Here is an 18,712-nt window from a genome sequence, read left to right as displayed (position 1 = left end):
ATAAAAGGTTTATTTACAAGGGAAGGGGAAATGAGGAAATGTACAACTCAGGGAGAAAAGTGGGAGACAACGTTTTAAATGCATCCTACCTGATCTGCCGATCTGGAATCCCAAATGGCACTCTGAGTGCTGGCCGCGAGCCAGGAGCCGTGAAGCCAGGAGGCGAGTGACAGAGCGAGAGACCCCAAGGCCCACGTGTTTGGTTTTTTTATACCCAACCTGGCTGCTTAACTCCACCCTCAGGTCCCAGCCACCTTCCCTTTGGTGGTGACGGGATTAGTCTTTCCCAATGTCTTGATGACTTTGGTCTGGAGTGGGGGTGGAGTCCACAAAGCCTGTATGGGATTAGCTCAGGACATCCTTTCCCCCTAACAATTGGGGCGGGGGCGGGGTGTGTGTGTGGCCCGGCTGGCAGGCCTCCCAGCCCCCAGCGAATCTTCACTCTTTCTGGCCTCTCTGGTGTTCTCTCGTAGTCTCTGCTTCTCCTTTGCTGCTCTGCTGGTTCTGCTCTCGTTCTCCTGGTTCCGTTCCCGTGACACTGCCCTTATAAGCCAGTCTCAGCCCAGTTATGTGTGCCTCTGCATGCCCACATCCTACTCCAGGTGCCCGCCAGCAGGCATGCATGTAAGGCCGCAGGGATCCATCATTGATGCTAATGGCGGGAGGGCAGAAAAGCCTGATACTGTTTTACTTACCCTACAGACACACCTTAATTTATAATGCCTGACCTTTGGTTGTTCCCATAGTCTTGCTGTTGTAAACACTGGGCAGACTTCTTATTGGCTTCTGTTATAAAAGTGGTCTGTGTTCACTGGAGGGCAAAGTGATTCCTGCCTTTATAATCCCATGTCTGATTGTGGTTTGGGCTGGTTTGGGTGAAGTTGTAAGATCAAGTTGGACTTTATCTCAGTAATCACCTCCTGTAGAAGTACAGCTGGTATTAATAATTAAGGGAACCTTCTTATTCACTGATGGTACAAAGCGCAGGATGAGTAACAAAGCACAAGATGAGTAACACTTCTGGTTAGCACCTTAGCTACAATTTCAATGTACTGAACTTAAGATCCATGTGAGAAATAGATGACATTAGCTGCCATTCATTTCATCTTGCTACACTTTAAAAACAGGAAATTGAGCCGTGTTTATCCCATCTCAATAAATTAACAGAAACCATATGGCATTCAAATCCCTAAGTACAGGATATGCTGAGAGATTTTTGACATAAAAGTACAAAATTTAGAATCCACCCCAGAGTATGGCTGTATTATAGATATGTGTAAGTGTGTGTGTGTGTGTGTGTGTGTGTGTGTTAGTCCAGATTTTGACTTCAAGGTTAGTTTTGAGCTTTTTCTAACAGTCTCATTGTCAGAATTAACTAAACATGAAGAAGCAATTTTCAGTTTGGCAATAAGCTGTTTCTTAAATATATTTCAAATTGGAATGATTAGCTTACAAATGAAACAAAAAGAAGAAATGGAGAAAAGAGAATAAGAATGTTTCTGTTCCTAAGAGGCAGTCAGAAACATTAAGGAGACTAATCAAGGGAGTTATTTAGTGTACACAAGTGAGAGTTGGAGGAGGCTTCCAGAAGCTGCATGCATTCATAGGAGGTGGTGAAACTGAGTTATTAGTGGTAAAAGGCAGAAGTCAAGACAAAAAAGGAACATGGCAAACATATAATCCTCCCCCCCCTCCCACACACACACAAAGAATGTGAGAAAGCATATGGGTGGGAAAAATTGTTCGCTCAGACAAAAGTTGTTTGGTCACCTATATTAGTGAGTTTGGTCAAAGAGCCTTGACATCAACAGAGATGTGTTGTGATACCCTGCCACGGAGATATTAAATGTTTGTAATCTACAGAAATGTCTACCTTTTCCTTGTGGATATTTATAGCACTGGCAGCATAAGATGCAGAATCATCACCCCAAAAAGATGTCCACCTCCTATACCCTAGAACCTAAAAAATGTTATCTTACATGGCAAAAGGGACTTTGAATATGTGATTAAGGTTTGAACTTTAAGATGATGAGGTTAACCTGAATTGTCCAGGTGTGTCCAGTTTAATCACATCATTAGAGGACCTTCTCGAAGTGAGTTACAGAGAAGAGAGGAAATAAGGTGGAGAGAACCAAAGTTTAAGATAGGCTCAACCCAGTGTTGCTGGCCTTGAGGATGGAGGAAAGGGCCCCCTGAGTCAAAGACATGGACAATCTCAGGAAACTGGAAATGGCCCTCACTTGAGAGCCAGGCAAGGAAATGGGCCTCTCTGTCCTATAGCCATAAGAAACTAAATTCTGCCAACAGAAAGACACAGAAGGGAAGCAGTCATGACCCATCCACAGAGGCACAAGTCTATTGATAACTATTAGGAATGTCTCCAAAAATTGGGCTTCCTCATAATCCAGAATTAATCCTTGTCTCAGAGGAGATAGCCCCCTGATAAACTTGGCTTCAACGTCCTTTTGAGTATTTGACCAGTTGCATAGTTGTTCTATGGCCCAAACAGACATTTGCCCTGTTAAGTGAATAAAAGGGAAATGCCATGGTTATTCTAGTTGGTTTCTAATCTTTCTTCTCTTTTTTTGTTTTGTCAAATAGAGCAGATAAGGCATGCGAAATTGTAGCCTTGAATTGCTGTCTTTTCCCAATCAGAAGTTACCCTATCAGCTTACCAGTGGGGAGAAAGACTAAAAAAGCTCCTCCTAAAGTTTTACTTCCTCATTTGGGTCTTGTGTGACTGATATCTATATGTAAAGGGTCCTAGCACCTAACAGTTTTTACAACTTGCCTTTCTCTGCAAACCCAGGAGAGTTCTGAGCTCTCTCAGGAATGGTTTCTTAAAAGGGCAAGTGTTTTTCCCAAAATAAATTATTTAAACAGAAACTTTCTTGGGAAAAAACAAAAAGTTGATGATATCATCACACCTGCCCTTCAAAATGCTAATTTTATACTCAAATTCAACCTGCCTTTTCACTATCTGCCTTCATTTGAAAGCAAAAAAATTTTTTTAGTGGTGATGATTTTGTTATAAGTATAAAAAGATGACTTAATGACTCTGTTTTGGTCTACAGACATCTGAAATATTCAGCTATAACCATCATTATTGTTATAGTATATATTCTGTATTCTTATTATTTTCTGTATTCCCCTTTTATTTTTTATCTTTGTAATTTTTTTTTAAATAGAGGCATGTTTTTTATTTTATTTATTTATTTGTTTGTTTTTGTTTTTGTTTATACATGCACTGGGTACAGTCAGAAGCGCGGGAGGGTGAGAGAATTCACCAGAGCCAGAGCAGGGAGCAGAGCAGGCAGAAGGACCGAAGTATACTGCTGAGGGGAGCAGCGGGCGGCAGGAGAGGTCTGCGCGCCATGTGGGACCCTCCTCGGGTGGCCGGGGAGCAGCCGGGGATCAAACAAGCGCCGCAGAGGCCGCGGGCAGCTTCGCAACCCAGCGCTCAACCGCTGCGCCACCAGGGAGGCCCTATCTTTGTAATTTTTTAATATTGCTTTTTACTAAAATTTAGAATCTGGTCAAGTAAGATACCAAAATGATGGCATCTTCTATTTTTCCCTACCACCACCCCTTGTACTCCTTTAACCCTTCTCCAACCCCTGCCCGCCCCACCTCTTGACCTCAGGAAGCTCCCTTCAATTATCAATGTCCACTAAGTTTATTGTGGTGGTGTTTTTTACTGAGGTAACTTTGGTTTACAACCCAGTACGTGATTCACGTGAATAGATGCACTCCTCAGATGTATATCCCCACACCCACCACCACCAAGGCACCTGCTCTCTTTATCATTGACTATTGGCCCTCTCTCTCTTTGTTTCCACCCCTGACCTCACTTTCCAGTAGCCTTTATCCTGCAGCCATATTTCTAGAGTGTTTTAATTTTGTCAGTTTCTTTGTTGTTGTTGTTTTCTTTGTATAGCATTATTTGCTCAGTGCATTTGCCTTGTTGCCTTGTTTCCTTATACAGATCATACATGTGAAAATGCTCCATTATTTGTCTTTATCTTTCTGGCTTTCTTTGCTTTGAATAGTATGCTCAGGTTACTTCCATTTTGCTGTACATATTCATCTATACTTATTTATATATTTAAGCATCATTATTTTTAAAAGGATCTTTGACAAAAATGGAACCTAACCAGCTTTATGAAGTATCTGGAAACTTAGTCAAATAAAAAATAGCTCAAGAAATTAAGGATGACTAGCCAGGAAAAAAAAAAAATTAAAAAACCTTGGACACAAGTAAGGCCTTTAAACACCTGAAGAGTTGCCATAGGTTACAAAGATTGTTCTTAACTGTCTGTAAAGGGCATCTCAATGGAGAAAGGTAATAAGGTGTGCGGCAAAAAGAGAGACTTCTAAGCAATTAAAGCTCTTTGAAATTTATACTGAAGACTCTGACTTCTCCTTCTTCTTATGAAGGATAAACTGCTCCAGGAATTGCACTCCTGCTATAAACAACTAGAAATCAGACAAACTATCTGAAACAACCATTTTCAGACAGAAAACTTTAGCCTGAAGAAAGAGAGAAGATGAGGCACATCCTAGAATTGCCCCTCAACTTGCTGAAGTCAGTTTTCAGGCTATTCTGAAGGCAGGGGGAGCTCTGATATCAAAACTAAAAAAAGATACTACAAGAAAAAAAAAAGATATTACAAGAACAGAAAATCACAAACATCCCTTCTGAACATAGACACTAAAGTCCTTAACAAAATTTAGCAACTAAAATCTAGTAATATATTGAAAATATGACACATCATGATCAAGTAGGGTTTATTCCAAGAATACAAGGTAGGTTCAACATTCTAAATTTTGAAAATTCACCATGTTGCCAGACTGGAAAGGAAATGTTATATATATATATGTTATATATATATATATATATATATATGATAAAAGATTTATATCCAGAATATATAGTTATATATTACTACTCAATAATAAGAAGACAATCCATTTAACAAAATAAAGGAAGTGAAAGAATGGAACAGATACTTCACAGAAGAACAAATACAAATGGTCAGTAAGCATAGTCACACAGTCACACAAATTAGCCTTTAGGGAACTATAAATTAAAACTATAAAGAGATACCATTAAACCCACAAGAAGTGCTAAAATTAAAAGAATCAATGAATACCAACTATTGGAGAGGGATTGAAACAACTGAAATTCTATACAACAGAGCAATCCTAGATATTTACCCAAGAGAAATAAAGGCATGTCAAAACAAAGATGCACACACACACACACACGCACACACACACGGTCTTCATAAGACCAAAAGCCTGGCTTCCAGACTTTTCATCAATTGATGAGTGAATAAGTGGTGATATATTCACATAATGAAACACTGTTGGCTATACGAAAGAACAGACTGATGGTAACACGCTACGACACTGATGAATTTCAAAAGCATTATGTCAGGAACCAAGAGTCTATCTCTTCATGGTGCTATTTACATAAATTCTAGAAATAGCAAAGCTTTTGTGACAATAAGCAGACAGATCACTGATTACTAAGCAATGGGGCAGGAGAAAATGGGTTGACTGTAAAGGAGCAGGAGGGAATTTTTTGAATTTGTATAAATATTCTATATCTTGATTATGGTGATAATTACATGACTGCATATATTTGTTAAATTTACCAAAGTATTTACTGAAAATGGTTAGATTCTATTGTGTATTATTTACCTCAATAAAGCTGATTATTTACACACACGCACACACACACACACACACACACAAACTGCTGGTGATAGGATGTGCTCAAACCCATCAGTGGTGCTTTAAGGATTCCTGCAGCCCCTAAATTCTTCCAGATTAACAACCCAATTCTGCACCTCTAAGTGGGACAATAGCACCTTCACAACATTCACCTAGAATTTACACCCCAAGTTGCATCACTAGTAAGTCCATACCAATAGCTATTCAAGCTTTAGGAGACCTAGTCAGCTAGAGATTGCTCACGCTTAGGCCCATTCTTGTAACACTGTGTAATATTTGGCAGTGTCAGCTGGCTAATCCACTTTGGAATTACATCTTCAAGATTCCCTTTTCCTCTTTCAAAACCTTACTTTCGAAAGGATTGCAAACTCTTTTTCAATCATTAATGATTGCTCAATTAAATCAGTTACCCCTCCCAGTAGTATTTTTATTTTAGCAAAGAATAGAACTATAAGTGGAAAACCTATTTCCAATATTAGAACTTAAGGTACAGTGAGCGAGGGCAGGTTATTTACTTTAGGGATGCAAGGAGCTCCTTTGCCATCTCCCGGAAGTTGCATCATTTAGGTAACCACATATAAGGTTACAGTAATTACTCTCTGAGTCCTAGGACTTCAGATCTTCCCCAAACTTTCCCTCATTTAGTATCTATGACCAATACCTTAACTGGGCTTGTTTTTCTTCTCTTCAGCAGCCATTCGAATGGAAGAGGGAGAGCGTGGGCGGCTCAAAGATAGGTGAGTCCTGACCCTAAACAGCTATGCCACCCAGAAGGTCTATAACTTACATTCGCTTGTGCCTGAGCCATGCTGAAACCAAACAAACACAAGCTAATGGAGAGGGAGAATAAAGTGAGACTGATTAGGACCTGGAAGGAAATGTCCTAGTTATAAATGGATGGCAAGATATCCAGCACATAGTTACCAAGGGCATGGCAAGTTCAGTCATGGTCAAGTGAAAAAATAAGTATCAAAGGGGCCTGACATGGTGAACATGGATTTATTCATCATAGAAACCCAGAAGCTAGCACGGTGCCTGGGCTAGACACATTATGAAGTGAATAAATGAATAGGTGAGTGACTAAATGAATAAGTGAATCAGTATCTTTGTATCTGCTATGCCTTTTGCTTGGAATGTTCTTCTGCCACAATCCATTTAACAAAATAAAGGAAGCAAAAGAATGGAACAGATACTTCACAGAAGAACAAATACAAATGGTTAGTAAGCATAGTCACAAAGTCACATAAATTAGCCTTTAGGGAACTATAAATTAAAACTATAAAGAGATACCATTAAACCCACAAGAAGTGCTAAAATTAAAAGAACTGATGAATACCAACTATTGGAGAGGGATTGAAACAACTGAAATTCTCATGCTATACAACAGAGCAATCCTAGATATTTACCCAAGAGAAATAAAAGCATGTCAATACAAAGACACAAACTTCACTTCATTTTTCATCTCTTGATCCCAGCACCACTCTATTAAAACCCTTCCCAAACTAGATTATGTCAGACTACTATAGCATCACGTGGCTCCCTATATTTTTTCTTCATAACATAAGACTATATACATGTATAATTATATTATTAAGCACTATTAAACTAAACTATAGAGGAAGGACCATATAACTTCGACTTATCTTTGTGATGTTAGCACCTAGTCTGGCATATAGGAGGTGCTCAATAAATGTGTTGAAAGAGTAAAGGTATGCATGAGGCATGCACAAAGACTGCTGGTAGCCTGTTCTTTCACAACATGGTACACTCAGACTGTCTATACCTCTGTCCCCCTGAGGAACTGGTCTCTCAGTTATCAAGGCTCCAAATAGTTGTGGCCCCAAGGCAACTCTCAGTGAAAAGCCTAGTCACAGAGACCCCAGAGTGCCCCACACTTACCAGGACACACCAGCTACTATGAATCTAGACATCCTGGAAGGTAAGCCAGGGCTCTGAGATGTTGCCTGTCCTATCAGGCCTGGCTCAGAAATCATTCAGATGAGCCTACAAAGGGAATGTGACAGGTAATCAGCACAGGGCAGGGACAGGCCTAGACAAAACTGAAGGACAATACAGATACTGAACACTTCTCAACCTTGCTTTTCAATAGTTTGTTTCCTCTCCTTGCTATTGCAGTGGCCCTCCATGTTCTGCCCTGTCACAGATATCTAGAAATGAAAGTAACTCTACTGTAAAATCTCACTCAATTCTTTTTTGTTCTATCTTTCCAGGGTAAAATACCATGTACCTGAAAGTTCTGATGAAGCTCATTGTGTTGTTAACACTCAGAAGACAGCCACAGATGACAAAAGTGCTACACATTTTTAATTAAAGAGTAAAGTCTATATGACAGTCTATTTCTTATACACTTTTCCTTTCTTTTTTCTTATGTCTCTAAACCTTCTAGAAGGCAAGAAAATATTACCATCAGTAATGGTGGGGGCTCCAGGGTTCCTCCAAATGAAATAGCCTTCCTCTAATACCAGCTCTGTTCCCCATGCCAAAAGAAGATTTTATCTACTTCTTTTCATGTCAGAGCACATTTGTGGGCCAAATCCATCTGCCTTATTCCTGGCTTGGGAATAGTGTTGAGGACTAACACTTGTTTCAGATTCAGACTGTTAAGTTTGTAAACTGTGTTTTATGCAGAATTCCCAACTCCTGGAGTAGTGACTTTTACACCCTCTGAACTGTGAGGTAGAGCCCCCTCCGATCAGACATAATTGGGAATGCACAACTCCTGACCTTCGATCTGAGTGGGAGTTACATATTTATATAACTGGCTTTGTAGTGTTACATTGGCTTTGTGGTGTTATGCAGAGTATTTTACACTTGCTTTGCAGTATTAATATTAATGTCTTAACATATAGAGAAAAGTGTACAATAATAATGTAATTACTATGCGCTGAGAAAATTCCAACATCTGCTAAGAACTCCTTTTCCCTTTTCCCACTTTGAGGGTCAGTAAAGTAAGTGGTGTTTTGTGTCCTAACAACAAAGGGCAGACTAACTTAAAATCTGGGAAATTAAGAGAGAAGTGGTAGCAGCTCTGGGTCCGCACCCCATTTCTTTCTGGGCTCTTGCTAATATTCAGGAGGATCAACCTGCCTAACAAGCCTTAGCAGAGAGCACTGTGCATCATGAGTCTACTTCTCTGCTTGTAAAAAGTCACTGAAGAGCAGGCCTGGTCCTGTGTGAGAGCCAATAGAAAGGTTACAATACTCCAAAGAGGAAAAAAAAGATCTTGACAGTAAAGATGCACCTTGCTGGCCATCTGTCCATTCCTTTGCCAAGCTTTGGGACAAGCCACAGATGAACAGCCTGTCCAAACGGAGTTAAGAAAATTGCAGTGTCCCCCATTGATTGGTGAGGAGTTTTGATGATTATAAATTGATGATATGTAAGTTATTGTGATGTTTCATCTGGCTAGAGGCAGAATTGGAAAGAGAGAGCTATTATCTTGTTAATGGGATGCATGGAAGTAGCCTTAGAATCCTTTCAACTAGTGGCTGAGAGAAAAAGAGCGGGAATGAAATTCAGAGGACCTGGAAGTGAATCAGGCAGAGGCTGATTTAGCCTACAGATGTCTGAAGAAGATATAGGCTGATCCAAAGTAAGGTTGACGAACTTGTATCTAAGGACTATCTATGTGCCATTCTCAACTCTGAGAGATCTGAGCACCAAAGAGGAATATCTGAGCCCAGTGGAAGTGAATTAGCAGAGCACAGCTCGAAGGCAGCATCTCTAAGGAATGGAGCGCTCTGTCCAAACTGAAAGAGAAGTGTGGGAGACCCAAACTAAGAAATAGTTCTGATTCTAGGTAACGGCCCTCGAAGGTTGTAGATGGCTGTGCAAGCTAAGCTCATCCCTGCAATATTACCATTTGTCTGCTGGGTCCTCCCCCTGCCTTCATTAGGCAGCATTTGCTGGTTCCTAACATGTTTTGTACAGAGTAATTCTCAGTCAATTTTTGTTAAATTGATTCAAGTCTCCATTTTCTGTTTCTGCTTCTACAGTTTCTGTTTCTAGTTTTACTCTTCACCCCTTGTAGTCTGATGTTACTCCCCACTGTCCTTGTAGCTCACTTCCTTCTTCTCAATATGTCTCTGGCAGCCCCATTCTCTAGCCACCCTGGCCAGAGGCCTATGATTCATCCCAAGCCCTTTCCCTTCCTTTCCTCTAACCATTGCACAAGAAAGGGGGGCATTCTTACAGAGGTTGGTCTCAGTAGTGAGACATTTTTAAAAATCGAGTAAGAGAGGTATTTCTGGAGACAACTGGGAAATTTGGAGTTAAGGAGGGGATACCTGCTTTTCAGTTTGTAACGTTTTATATTGTGCAATTTTAAAAGTATGTACTTATATGTTTATTAAACAAAAACTTATGTAAAAATATTCCTTGAAAATAGCTTCATTATAAAACTAATGCATGTAACTATATTGTATATTTGAAAGTTGCTAAGAATAGAAAAGTTCTTATTACAGAAAAAAAAATTGTAACTATGTATGGTGATAGATATTAACTAAACTTATCATGATAATCATTTCATAATATACATATATATCAAATCATTATGTTGTACATTTAAAATAAATACAATGTTACATGTCAGTTATTTCTAAGTAAAATATATATATGTCATATAAGAAGAACCCGGGCAGTTCTAGGGGGAAAAAACTGCCCAGGCTCTGTGAGAGCAAGGATGGCTAACTTCTTCACCAGTGGATCCCAGGCACCTAAGATAGTACCTCAAAACTATCTAATTTGGTATGAAGATTTCTCAAAATAATGAAAATAGATCTCCGTATGACCCAGCAATTACACTCCTAAGTATCTACCCAAAGAATGCAAAAAACACTAATTTGAGGGATATATGTGCTCCAACATTCAAAGCAGCACTGTTTACAACAGCCAAGTCATGGAAACAGTTCTAGTGCCCAAGGACATTAAGCGTGGATTAGAAAAACTGTGTGTATGCACAATAGAATACTACTCAACTATATTAAAAAAAAAAAAAAAGAACTCTTGTCATTTGCAACAGCATGGATGTAACTAAAAAGGATTAAGCAAGATAAATCAGATGGAAAAGACAAATAGCAGATGGTTTCACTTATATATGGAATATAGAGAAAAAAGGGTCAAGAGAAAAAACACTTAATAAGAAACCCTTGATGTCTGACTGCAAAACTGAGACAACCAGAAGGGAGGAGGGGAGTGAGGAGGTCCAATGAACCTTTGTTAGTGGGCATGGTGTGAAAACATACATTAGTAGAGATTTGAACCTGTAACTCCTAAAACAAATAGAACATTGTAAACCAACATTACATCAATAAACATAATTGGGAAAGAAACTTGTTTAAAGATTAAATATAAAATTAATAAACCCTCTGGTGAAAACATCCCTCCTGTGTATATTAAATTCTCCCACAATTCTGTGTTTCAAGTTTGGGAGAAAGCAAACCAAGAAAAGTTAAGGAAAGGTCACTAGGTATAACAACAGTACTAATTACTGCTGTAATTTTGTTTTTACTTTGTCCAAGGCACTCGTCTAAACCTTTCAACTCAATATCTTATTTAGTCCCTGTCAGGTAGGGTAAGGGATAACATGCCCATTTTGCTGATGAGGAAACCTAGTCACAATGAAGTTAAAGCAATTTACCGAAGGTCACTAACTCATAAAGTGGCTGTTCTGCCACTTTATGAAACATCACCCTCTCTACCACTTTATCTCCTGCTGTGTGTTTTCTGGCCACAGAAGAGAAAGCATTTTGGCTGGCAGTAGGTTGAGGGCTTACACTACCTGTTGCACTACCTCAGCCCTCTGGTGCCTCCAGAAGTCCCATCAATGAGTTTTCCATTGTCCATGAAAGACCAAAAACTGTGGATTCCTTCTCCACCAAGAAGCATGATTCTAGCTATAAAAAAAACTCCAGGTTTCCCAGAGGTGACTTCAAGGCATCAGATAAGCAGTGCTATTATTTTGTGCATGGCCTTAATCCTAAACCTCTTAGTCTGGGCAGTTTCATGCTCTACATTTGCCTTCTCCAAATCATCCAGACTTTGGCTTTCTACCACGTGGTTTTCTTCTGTCCTTGCCACACCACTTAGAAATGACAATCAGCTCTCATTCCAAAGTTCAATCTTCAGTTTCCCACTCTAAGTATGACTTGGATTATCTCCCTAAAAAAGCTGCCTCTGGTCATCCAGAATAATCACTGCCTTATCCATCTCAGTTTCAGAACCCATTATTTCAGAGCATTCACACCAGACTGGCTCTGCCCAGCCAACAGGTAGTAGAATTACAGAGTACGTGGCTCTGCACAAGAGGTAAAGGTGTGCCCAGTGCTTACCCCTCAATTTTAGTAGACATCCTTATTAACTAAATTAAAGCTTCTCATTTCTTGGAATCATATAATTTTAGAACTTACAAGAAGTAAAATAGTCTGTGGCCTTCATGGCAGGTGGAGGCTGGATACCACAGGAATTGGGGGACAGAATCTGGAGAGATGGGAAATAGAAAGTGACAACTCATTTACAGATAGTGGGTGGAAGCAGGGCTAAAGTAGGTTAAGACAGGGAAGATGTTCTTTTACAGCAACATTTTTGAATCTTGCTACACATTAGGTTGCCAACACATAACAAAACACCTCAAATTATGCAGGCATTTATCTCTGTTCCTTAAAAAATATCTTTCTGCAAACAGTGTATAAACAAACATTAAGAATGAAGGAAAAAGAAAGGATATCAGATTCAGTAATTTTTCACATCTTATAAAGAGGCACATAATATTTCTCCTTTCTCTAATTATTTTCTATCAACCTACACTTTATTATAGTGATAAATAAATTTTTTATTGGATGAGGAAAGGAGAATATATTTTAGTATTTGTAGGACCTTCTATGTATGTGTATACACACACACACACACACACAAACACACACACACATATATATAATCATATATCATTGTTTCCAAGATTAAATGCTGTGAACACATGGGTTTTTTAATACACAGAATACAGAGGAAAAGTCACCATATTATCCTCAGAGCTCATTGTGAAATGAAAGAAATGTAGAAAACATCCAAAAAAGTCCTTCAATTTTTTTCGTATGGCAAAGATAGAGAATAGAGTGATTCACCAAACATCAAGAAAAACCACAACCAGGACTCAGGTTCCCAATCTTCATGTCACGGTGCTTTCCATCTTACCAAGCCCTTCTGCACTTGTTAGTTAGAAGAGCTGGGAAAAGGGCATTAACAAAGTCTAATACAGTAAGAGCATAGATGCTGTGTCAGGTGACCTGACACTGCTATTGTTGGCATGTAACCTTGGAAAAATTACCTGGTATCTCTGATTCTCACTTTTATTATGTGTAAAATAGAATTAATCATGTCTACCCAACTCATGGGATCAAGGAATAATCAAAGATTCAAAAGATATGAGAATTATATAATTAGAGAAGAGAGGAGAGGAAGGAGGACGAAAAGCCCAGCAAACAAGTAATTGAGTAGCTTGTTACAGCAGGGTGGGCTGGGGGTGGTGAGTGAGAACTAGTAGTGGGAGAAGAGTAATGGTTACCCTCACGGAATAATAGTGGTGGGGATTTGTAGTGGCAGGACAGGCCACTCAGCAAGTTTTCTATGATTCAAGCAGACCAGGCAGGTAAAGCAGGAGTCCTGGAGCCCTCGGTGGCTTTCTCAGGCTTTTATTGAGCTTTATATGTAGTGAGCTTTATATCTGGGCTTGTCTGGCATTCTTTTTTCCCTCCTCTCTCTCTCCTGCCTCTTCTGCTTCTCTTAGTGAATATCTCAACACTCCTCCCATGGCCCACAGAAGTAAACAACACAACAGTGTAACAGCTGCAGGTGCCCCGTAAGGCAGGGCAACCCTAAAGGTGAGAGGGCAGAAAAGCCTGAAAACCATTTACCCTACAGGATTCTTTCATTTAACATTCAACCCAGAAGTCCCTTCATATAATTCTTACAGCCAGAAATGTTCCCACATATCTTCCTGTATCAGTCTCACTCGACCATATTGCTCTCTCAGCATCTCAATGCAGAGACTAAGATGATTCATGAGGTCATCCTTACTGTCTGAAACCAAAGCCATCTTTATAAGACTTCCTTTATAAGACTTCCCTTTGCTGAGATTATTTTGAGACATTCAATAATATCTACTTCTTTGCCAAGGTGGCAGAGAGCGCTGTCTTTACATAATATGAAGTTCTTAGCAGTCAAACTCAAAGCAAAAAGGTCTCGTAAGGGCCAAGAGTCTCAGTCAAGATAGTCAGAAACCTCTTCCTAGAGGGCAATCTCAAAGGATGGTTTGTTGTAAATTGGAGGCAGGAAAACCAGTTAGGAAACTGGCATAGTTAGCTCCTACAAGTTTGGCATTTCTGAGGAGCTGAACTAGGAGAAGTCTCCTGAAATTTTCTAGAGTGCATCCTGGTACCTGGACACATCAATCCAGGGCCATTGGCAATAGACCCCATTTACAGAAACAGACCCAAGTGACAGGAAATGGAAACTTAAGGGAGCTGCATTAGGAGACATGGATCACAGGAGTTCTCTGCACTCAATCAGAAGGAGGAAAGAAATCCTAAAACATGATGCTGGAAAAGTGTAATGATCGAGGCACAGCTAACAGACTGATAATAGTATGCAAATCGGTCTATGATTGTCATTAGGGTGAAGAGATCTTTTTCTATATCATAGACCCAGCATAGAGTCAGAGCAAAGGTTTACTTTGCTCAGAGAAGGGGTCAGAGACACAGAACAGGAAGTAGATCACTGGCTGCAAAATAATTAAAACTTTCTTAAATTCATATTTACAAACCAGAGCATAAATCTGAAGTGTATTATTAGAACATGCCAGAGTATGGTTGCCAGTTCTACTGATAACACAAACTAGTTACATGCTGTTTCAGCCAGTTCACCTGCTACTTTTTAACTGCACATAAAGTATTTGCCCTAAGGCTTCAGGCTTCACAACTTCTGTAAGAACAGTTGCACTGTGCCCACTTGGTGAGAAAACATCAAGTTCATCCTGTTAAAATTATTTTAAAAAACTAATCCAAACAATTAAATCGGTCCTTTCATACATTTTATCTTCCATTTTTTTAATTTATTTGTTAAACACTCTTGGAGTCACAGTCTCAGAATTATACTGGAGACTGTCAATTTTAAGCAAGAGGGGAAAAAAAGGAGTGTTTCTTTTAATGTTAAAATAATCATGCTCTGTATCCAAACCAGTCATGCATATTAACATGAGTGAATATCCCCAGGGTTTAAAGAGTCTTGACTGGGGGAAAAATATATTCTAGCAAGACTTAAAGAAACAAGATGGCAGATCAATGAAAATTTCAAGAACTTTTATTCTCCTGGAGCAATTGCTTTATTCAGAACTTAGCAGAAGTGATTTGCTGCAGGAAATATAGGTAAGATAAAAAGAAAAGTCTGCATCAAGGTGTTAGGCATTGGAAACAATTGTCAGATATACCCAAACCCACCTTGGGAGTGATGCCTCATCATTGTCATCATCATCTTCATCACCATCATCATTGCTATTTATTGAGCATGCCATGTGTAGGGCAATATGTTAAACAGCTGACATATATTATCTTGGAAAGAATTTTTTCATGTGATAGAAGGAAGAGTGGTTGCATCATCTTGTAAAAGTTTAAGAAGTCATTTAAAAAGAGAATACAGAACCAAAGGGAAAGTGATGTGAAGTAAGAGAGTGTAAGAATTTGAAAAAGAAAGAGAAAATTAGAGCAAAACAGTAAACAAGAATTGCATGGGGCAGGATGCAGAGGTGTAATTTGAACTTAAATTGTCCTTTACCAGCATACAGGAATCCTCTCATGAAGAGAGGATTGCTGGGGAAGAAGAAGTGGTAGAAACAGGAAATAATTCCTAGTACCTAAAGAAAGAGAGAATCCATGTAACACACAGGATGGGTGACTATATTTAATAATACTGTATTATATATTTGAAAGTTGTTAAGAGTAACCTTGAAATTACCATCATGAGCAAAAATTATTTTATAACTATGAACAGTGACAGACGTTAATTGTACTTACTATGATGATCATTTTCCAATATATACAACATTGAATTATTGTATTGTACATCTGAAACTGATATGATATGTCAATTATACCTCAATGAAAATGAGAGGGAGAAGAGAGAGGGAATATCCAGGTCCAGATATGGATGTTTGACTCGGGAATCTTGGAACTATTTTCTAAAGAGGTACATAGACTTTTGGGGAAACCAGAGTATTGTCACTCAGTTTATTAACTGATTCATGTGTGTAGGGTAAAGAAAATCAGGCTTTTCTACCCTTCCGCCATCAGGATAGATGATGGATCCTTGTCCTGAATGCATGCCTGATGGCGGGCACCTGGAATAGGGTGTGGGCATAGGTAGATAGGATTCAGCTGAGCTAAGACTGTGCTTTTAAGGGCGGCGTCACGGGGGGACGCCAGCAGCAGCAGTAGCAACAACAGCAGCAGCAGTAGCAGCAGCAGAAGAACCTGAAGGAGAAGCCGAAGCAGAAGCAGAGAACGCCAGAGAGCCCAGATAGAGTGAAGACTTGCTGGGGGCTGGGAGGTCTGCCAGCCTCCCAGCCCCCCAGCCAGCACCCCTGCCTGCCATATGCCTGGTGAACCCCAAATAAAAAACCTGCAAAACTACTGAGGACTCTGACTCCTCCTTTACCCGGTCTGCATGGGATCAGAAAACCTGCACCGTGTCCAGTCCGGCCTTTTCAATTGGCGTAGTCGGCAGGATCCATGCAGACGGGTATTGGAGCCCTCCAAAGACCTGGAGGGACTAAGGAGAACAGACTGCCTGTGAAGACGCTGGAGGCGCCATGGCGGCACAGAAGTTGGATACGGTCCGGAGCTGTGGGACGAGACCTCGCATGGAGGAGACGCCCCAGAGGACCAGCCAACGACATCGGAAAGGACCAGCCAACGACAATGGAAAGGACCAGCCAATGACCCCTGAGGTAGCAGGCCATTGCTGACGCAAGGAGAGGCCAATGGACTTCAACTGATGGACATGGACTGATAAACTTGGACTGACAATCCCGCCAGAAGGCAGAGGACCTTGGCAGATTATGTTTTTTTTTTGAGAATCTGGGGGTGGCCAGTGGGCCTAGATGGCCAAAAGCAGCCTGTTATGCCCAGCAGCCAGGTGGAGGAGAAAAGCCAAATAAGAAGGCAAAAGCTGGTACTGATGCTAAGTTGAGAAGCCCTAAGTGGCTGTTAAGCAGCCTGGGTATGCTGAAGAACTGTGAGTCTCGTAAAATCACCTGTGGGTGATGCCCTGTTCATTCTTGAGTGAGGGTGAGGAGCTGAGGAACCTGTCCTTGGGGGACGGGTGGGGAACGTGGCTTGGGGTGGAGCCCAAGCCGAATGCAGAGTTTGGATCCTTGACCCATGTGCTTGTGCAGTGGGTTGGCTTGAGTGCAGGGGTCTGTGAGTCGCACTGGTGGCCGTGAAGGCCGAGTGTTGGAGCGACTGCAGACAGAAACCCTGAGGGTTGGTGATTACCCCCAACAGAATAAAATTGCCAATCCCAGAGCTAGTGCATCCTGGGGGTGGATGCTGTGTGTGCCTTGTAGCCGAGACTACAGCCAGAGAAGGCCAGGAAGCCTGACGGCTCCTGGTGTGATATAATAGATGCCGTGAGTGATTCCCCTCCCTCGTATGAGCAGTGCCTTTGGCAGCAGATTTGGTGGCTCATCTGCTGGTACCAATAATTGTCTTTTGCACTAGGTTGGTGCCCTGCCTGGACTTACTTGTGTTCTGTTGTATTTTGTTATATTGTATTTTGTAATATTTGATGTATTTGCTTTTGTGGGCCATGGCTGCATTGTTTGTTTGCTTAGAAAATTGTATATATGTATATAGACTGTATGGCAGAAAACCCTGAGGGGGTGGACTGTAGGGTAAAGAAAATCAGGCTTTTCTGCCCTTCCACCATCAGGATAGATGATGGATCCTTGTCCTGAATGCATGCCTGATGGCGGGCACCTGGAATAGGGTGTGGGCATAGGTAGATGGGATTCAGCTGAGCTAAGACTGTGCTTTTAAGGGCGGCGTCACGGGGGGACGCCAGCAGCAGCAGTAGCAACAGCAGCAGCAGCAGTAGCAGCAGCAGCAGAACCTGAAGGAGAAGCCAAAGCAGAAGCAGAGAACGCCAGAGAGCCCAGATAGAGTGAAGACTTGCTGGGGGCTGGGAGGTCTGCCAGCCTCCCAGCCCCCCAGCCAGCACCCCTGCCTGCCATATGCCTGGTGAACCCCAAATAAAAAACCTGCAAAACTACTGAGGACTCTGACTCCTCCTTTACCCGGTCTGCATGGGATCAGAAAACCTGCACCATGTCCAGTCCGGCCTTTACAATGTGTAACAGGAAGTTGGAGTCAGTCCTAGGAGAAATCTAGGAGATCCAGCATGGGTATGTCATGCAGACCCCATTTCTAGCCAACAAATCTATCCCTGGACTCTTCAGTTATGGCAGCCAATGAATTGAGGTTTTTGGTTTTTTTTTTTCTTTCCCTCTCCTTTTCTCCTCCAATCCCTTTTTTATCCCTCAAGTTGGTTTTATTCCTTAAATGAGACTTTCTGTCCTATACAAAATATTCCTAATGATACATCATAGAGCAAAAATAAACAAATAAACAAACAAAAAAACAGTTGAATCCAAAGGTACAGATGGTATTTTCAGACCACTCTTTCTCTTCCTGGCTTCATTTTGGGTTTAGAGCTTCTTCACATGTTGATCTCATCACCTATTATAGGTAGATCCCTTCAAGTAGCTGGGGAAGGTGGCCACAAACAGCTTCATATTATGTTGTCCAGTTCATCTTTTAGCTTCATCCTCAGTAGGGTATAGAATGGGGTTGTTGGGATTTAAAGTTCATCCGTAAAGTAATCACCATGGCCAGGGATTTTGCACCTT

At 40.7% G+C, this 18,712-nt stretch overlaps 1 protein-coding gene across 6 annotated transcripts in view; it reads left to right on the top strand.

Annotated features, from left to right (window-relative positions):
• CD86 (CD86 molecule) overlaps positions 1–10,220 on the top strand; it is a 59,137-nt gene extending 48,917 nt beyond the window's left edge. For 3 of the 6 annotated variants that reach the window (XM_037525458.2, XM_037525460.2, XM_037525461.2), the window contains 2 exons: positions 6,431–6,476; positions 7,971–10,219. In XM_037525458.2, coding sequence (XP_037381355.1) covers positions 6,431–6,476; positions 7,971–8,067 — 143 coding nt within the window. In that variant the 3' untranslated portion in view covers positions 8,068–10,219. Of the gene's footprint in view, positions 1–6,430; positions 6,477–7,970 lie in introns of all 6 variants that reach the window. The other 3 variants (XM_054700525.1, XM_054700524.1, XM_037525457.2) reach the window with 2 other exon arrangements.
• The last annotated feature ends 8,492 nt before the right edge of the window (positions 10,221–18,712 follow it).

The sequence above is a fragment of the Talpa occidentalis genome, unplaced genomic scaffold (genome assembly GCF_014898055.3).
Source record: "Talpa occidentalis isolate TD23 unplaced genomic scaffold, MPIMG_talOcc4v2.1 talOcc4.4, whole genome shotgun sequence".
Taxonomy (NCBI): domain Eukaryota; kingdom Metazoa; phylum Chordata; class Mammalia; order Eulipotyphla; family Talpidae; genus Talpa; species Talpa occidentalis.
This window is presented reverse-complemented; position numbering and strand designations above follow the sequence as displayed.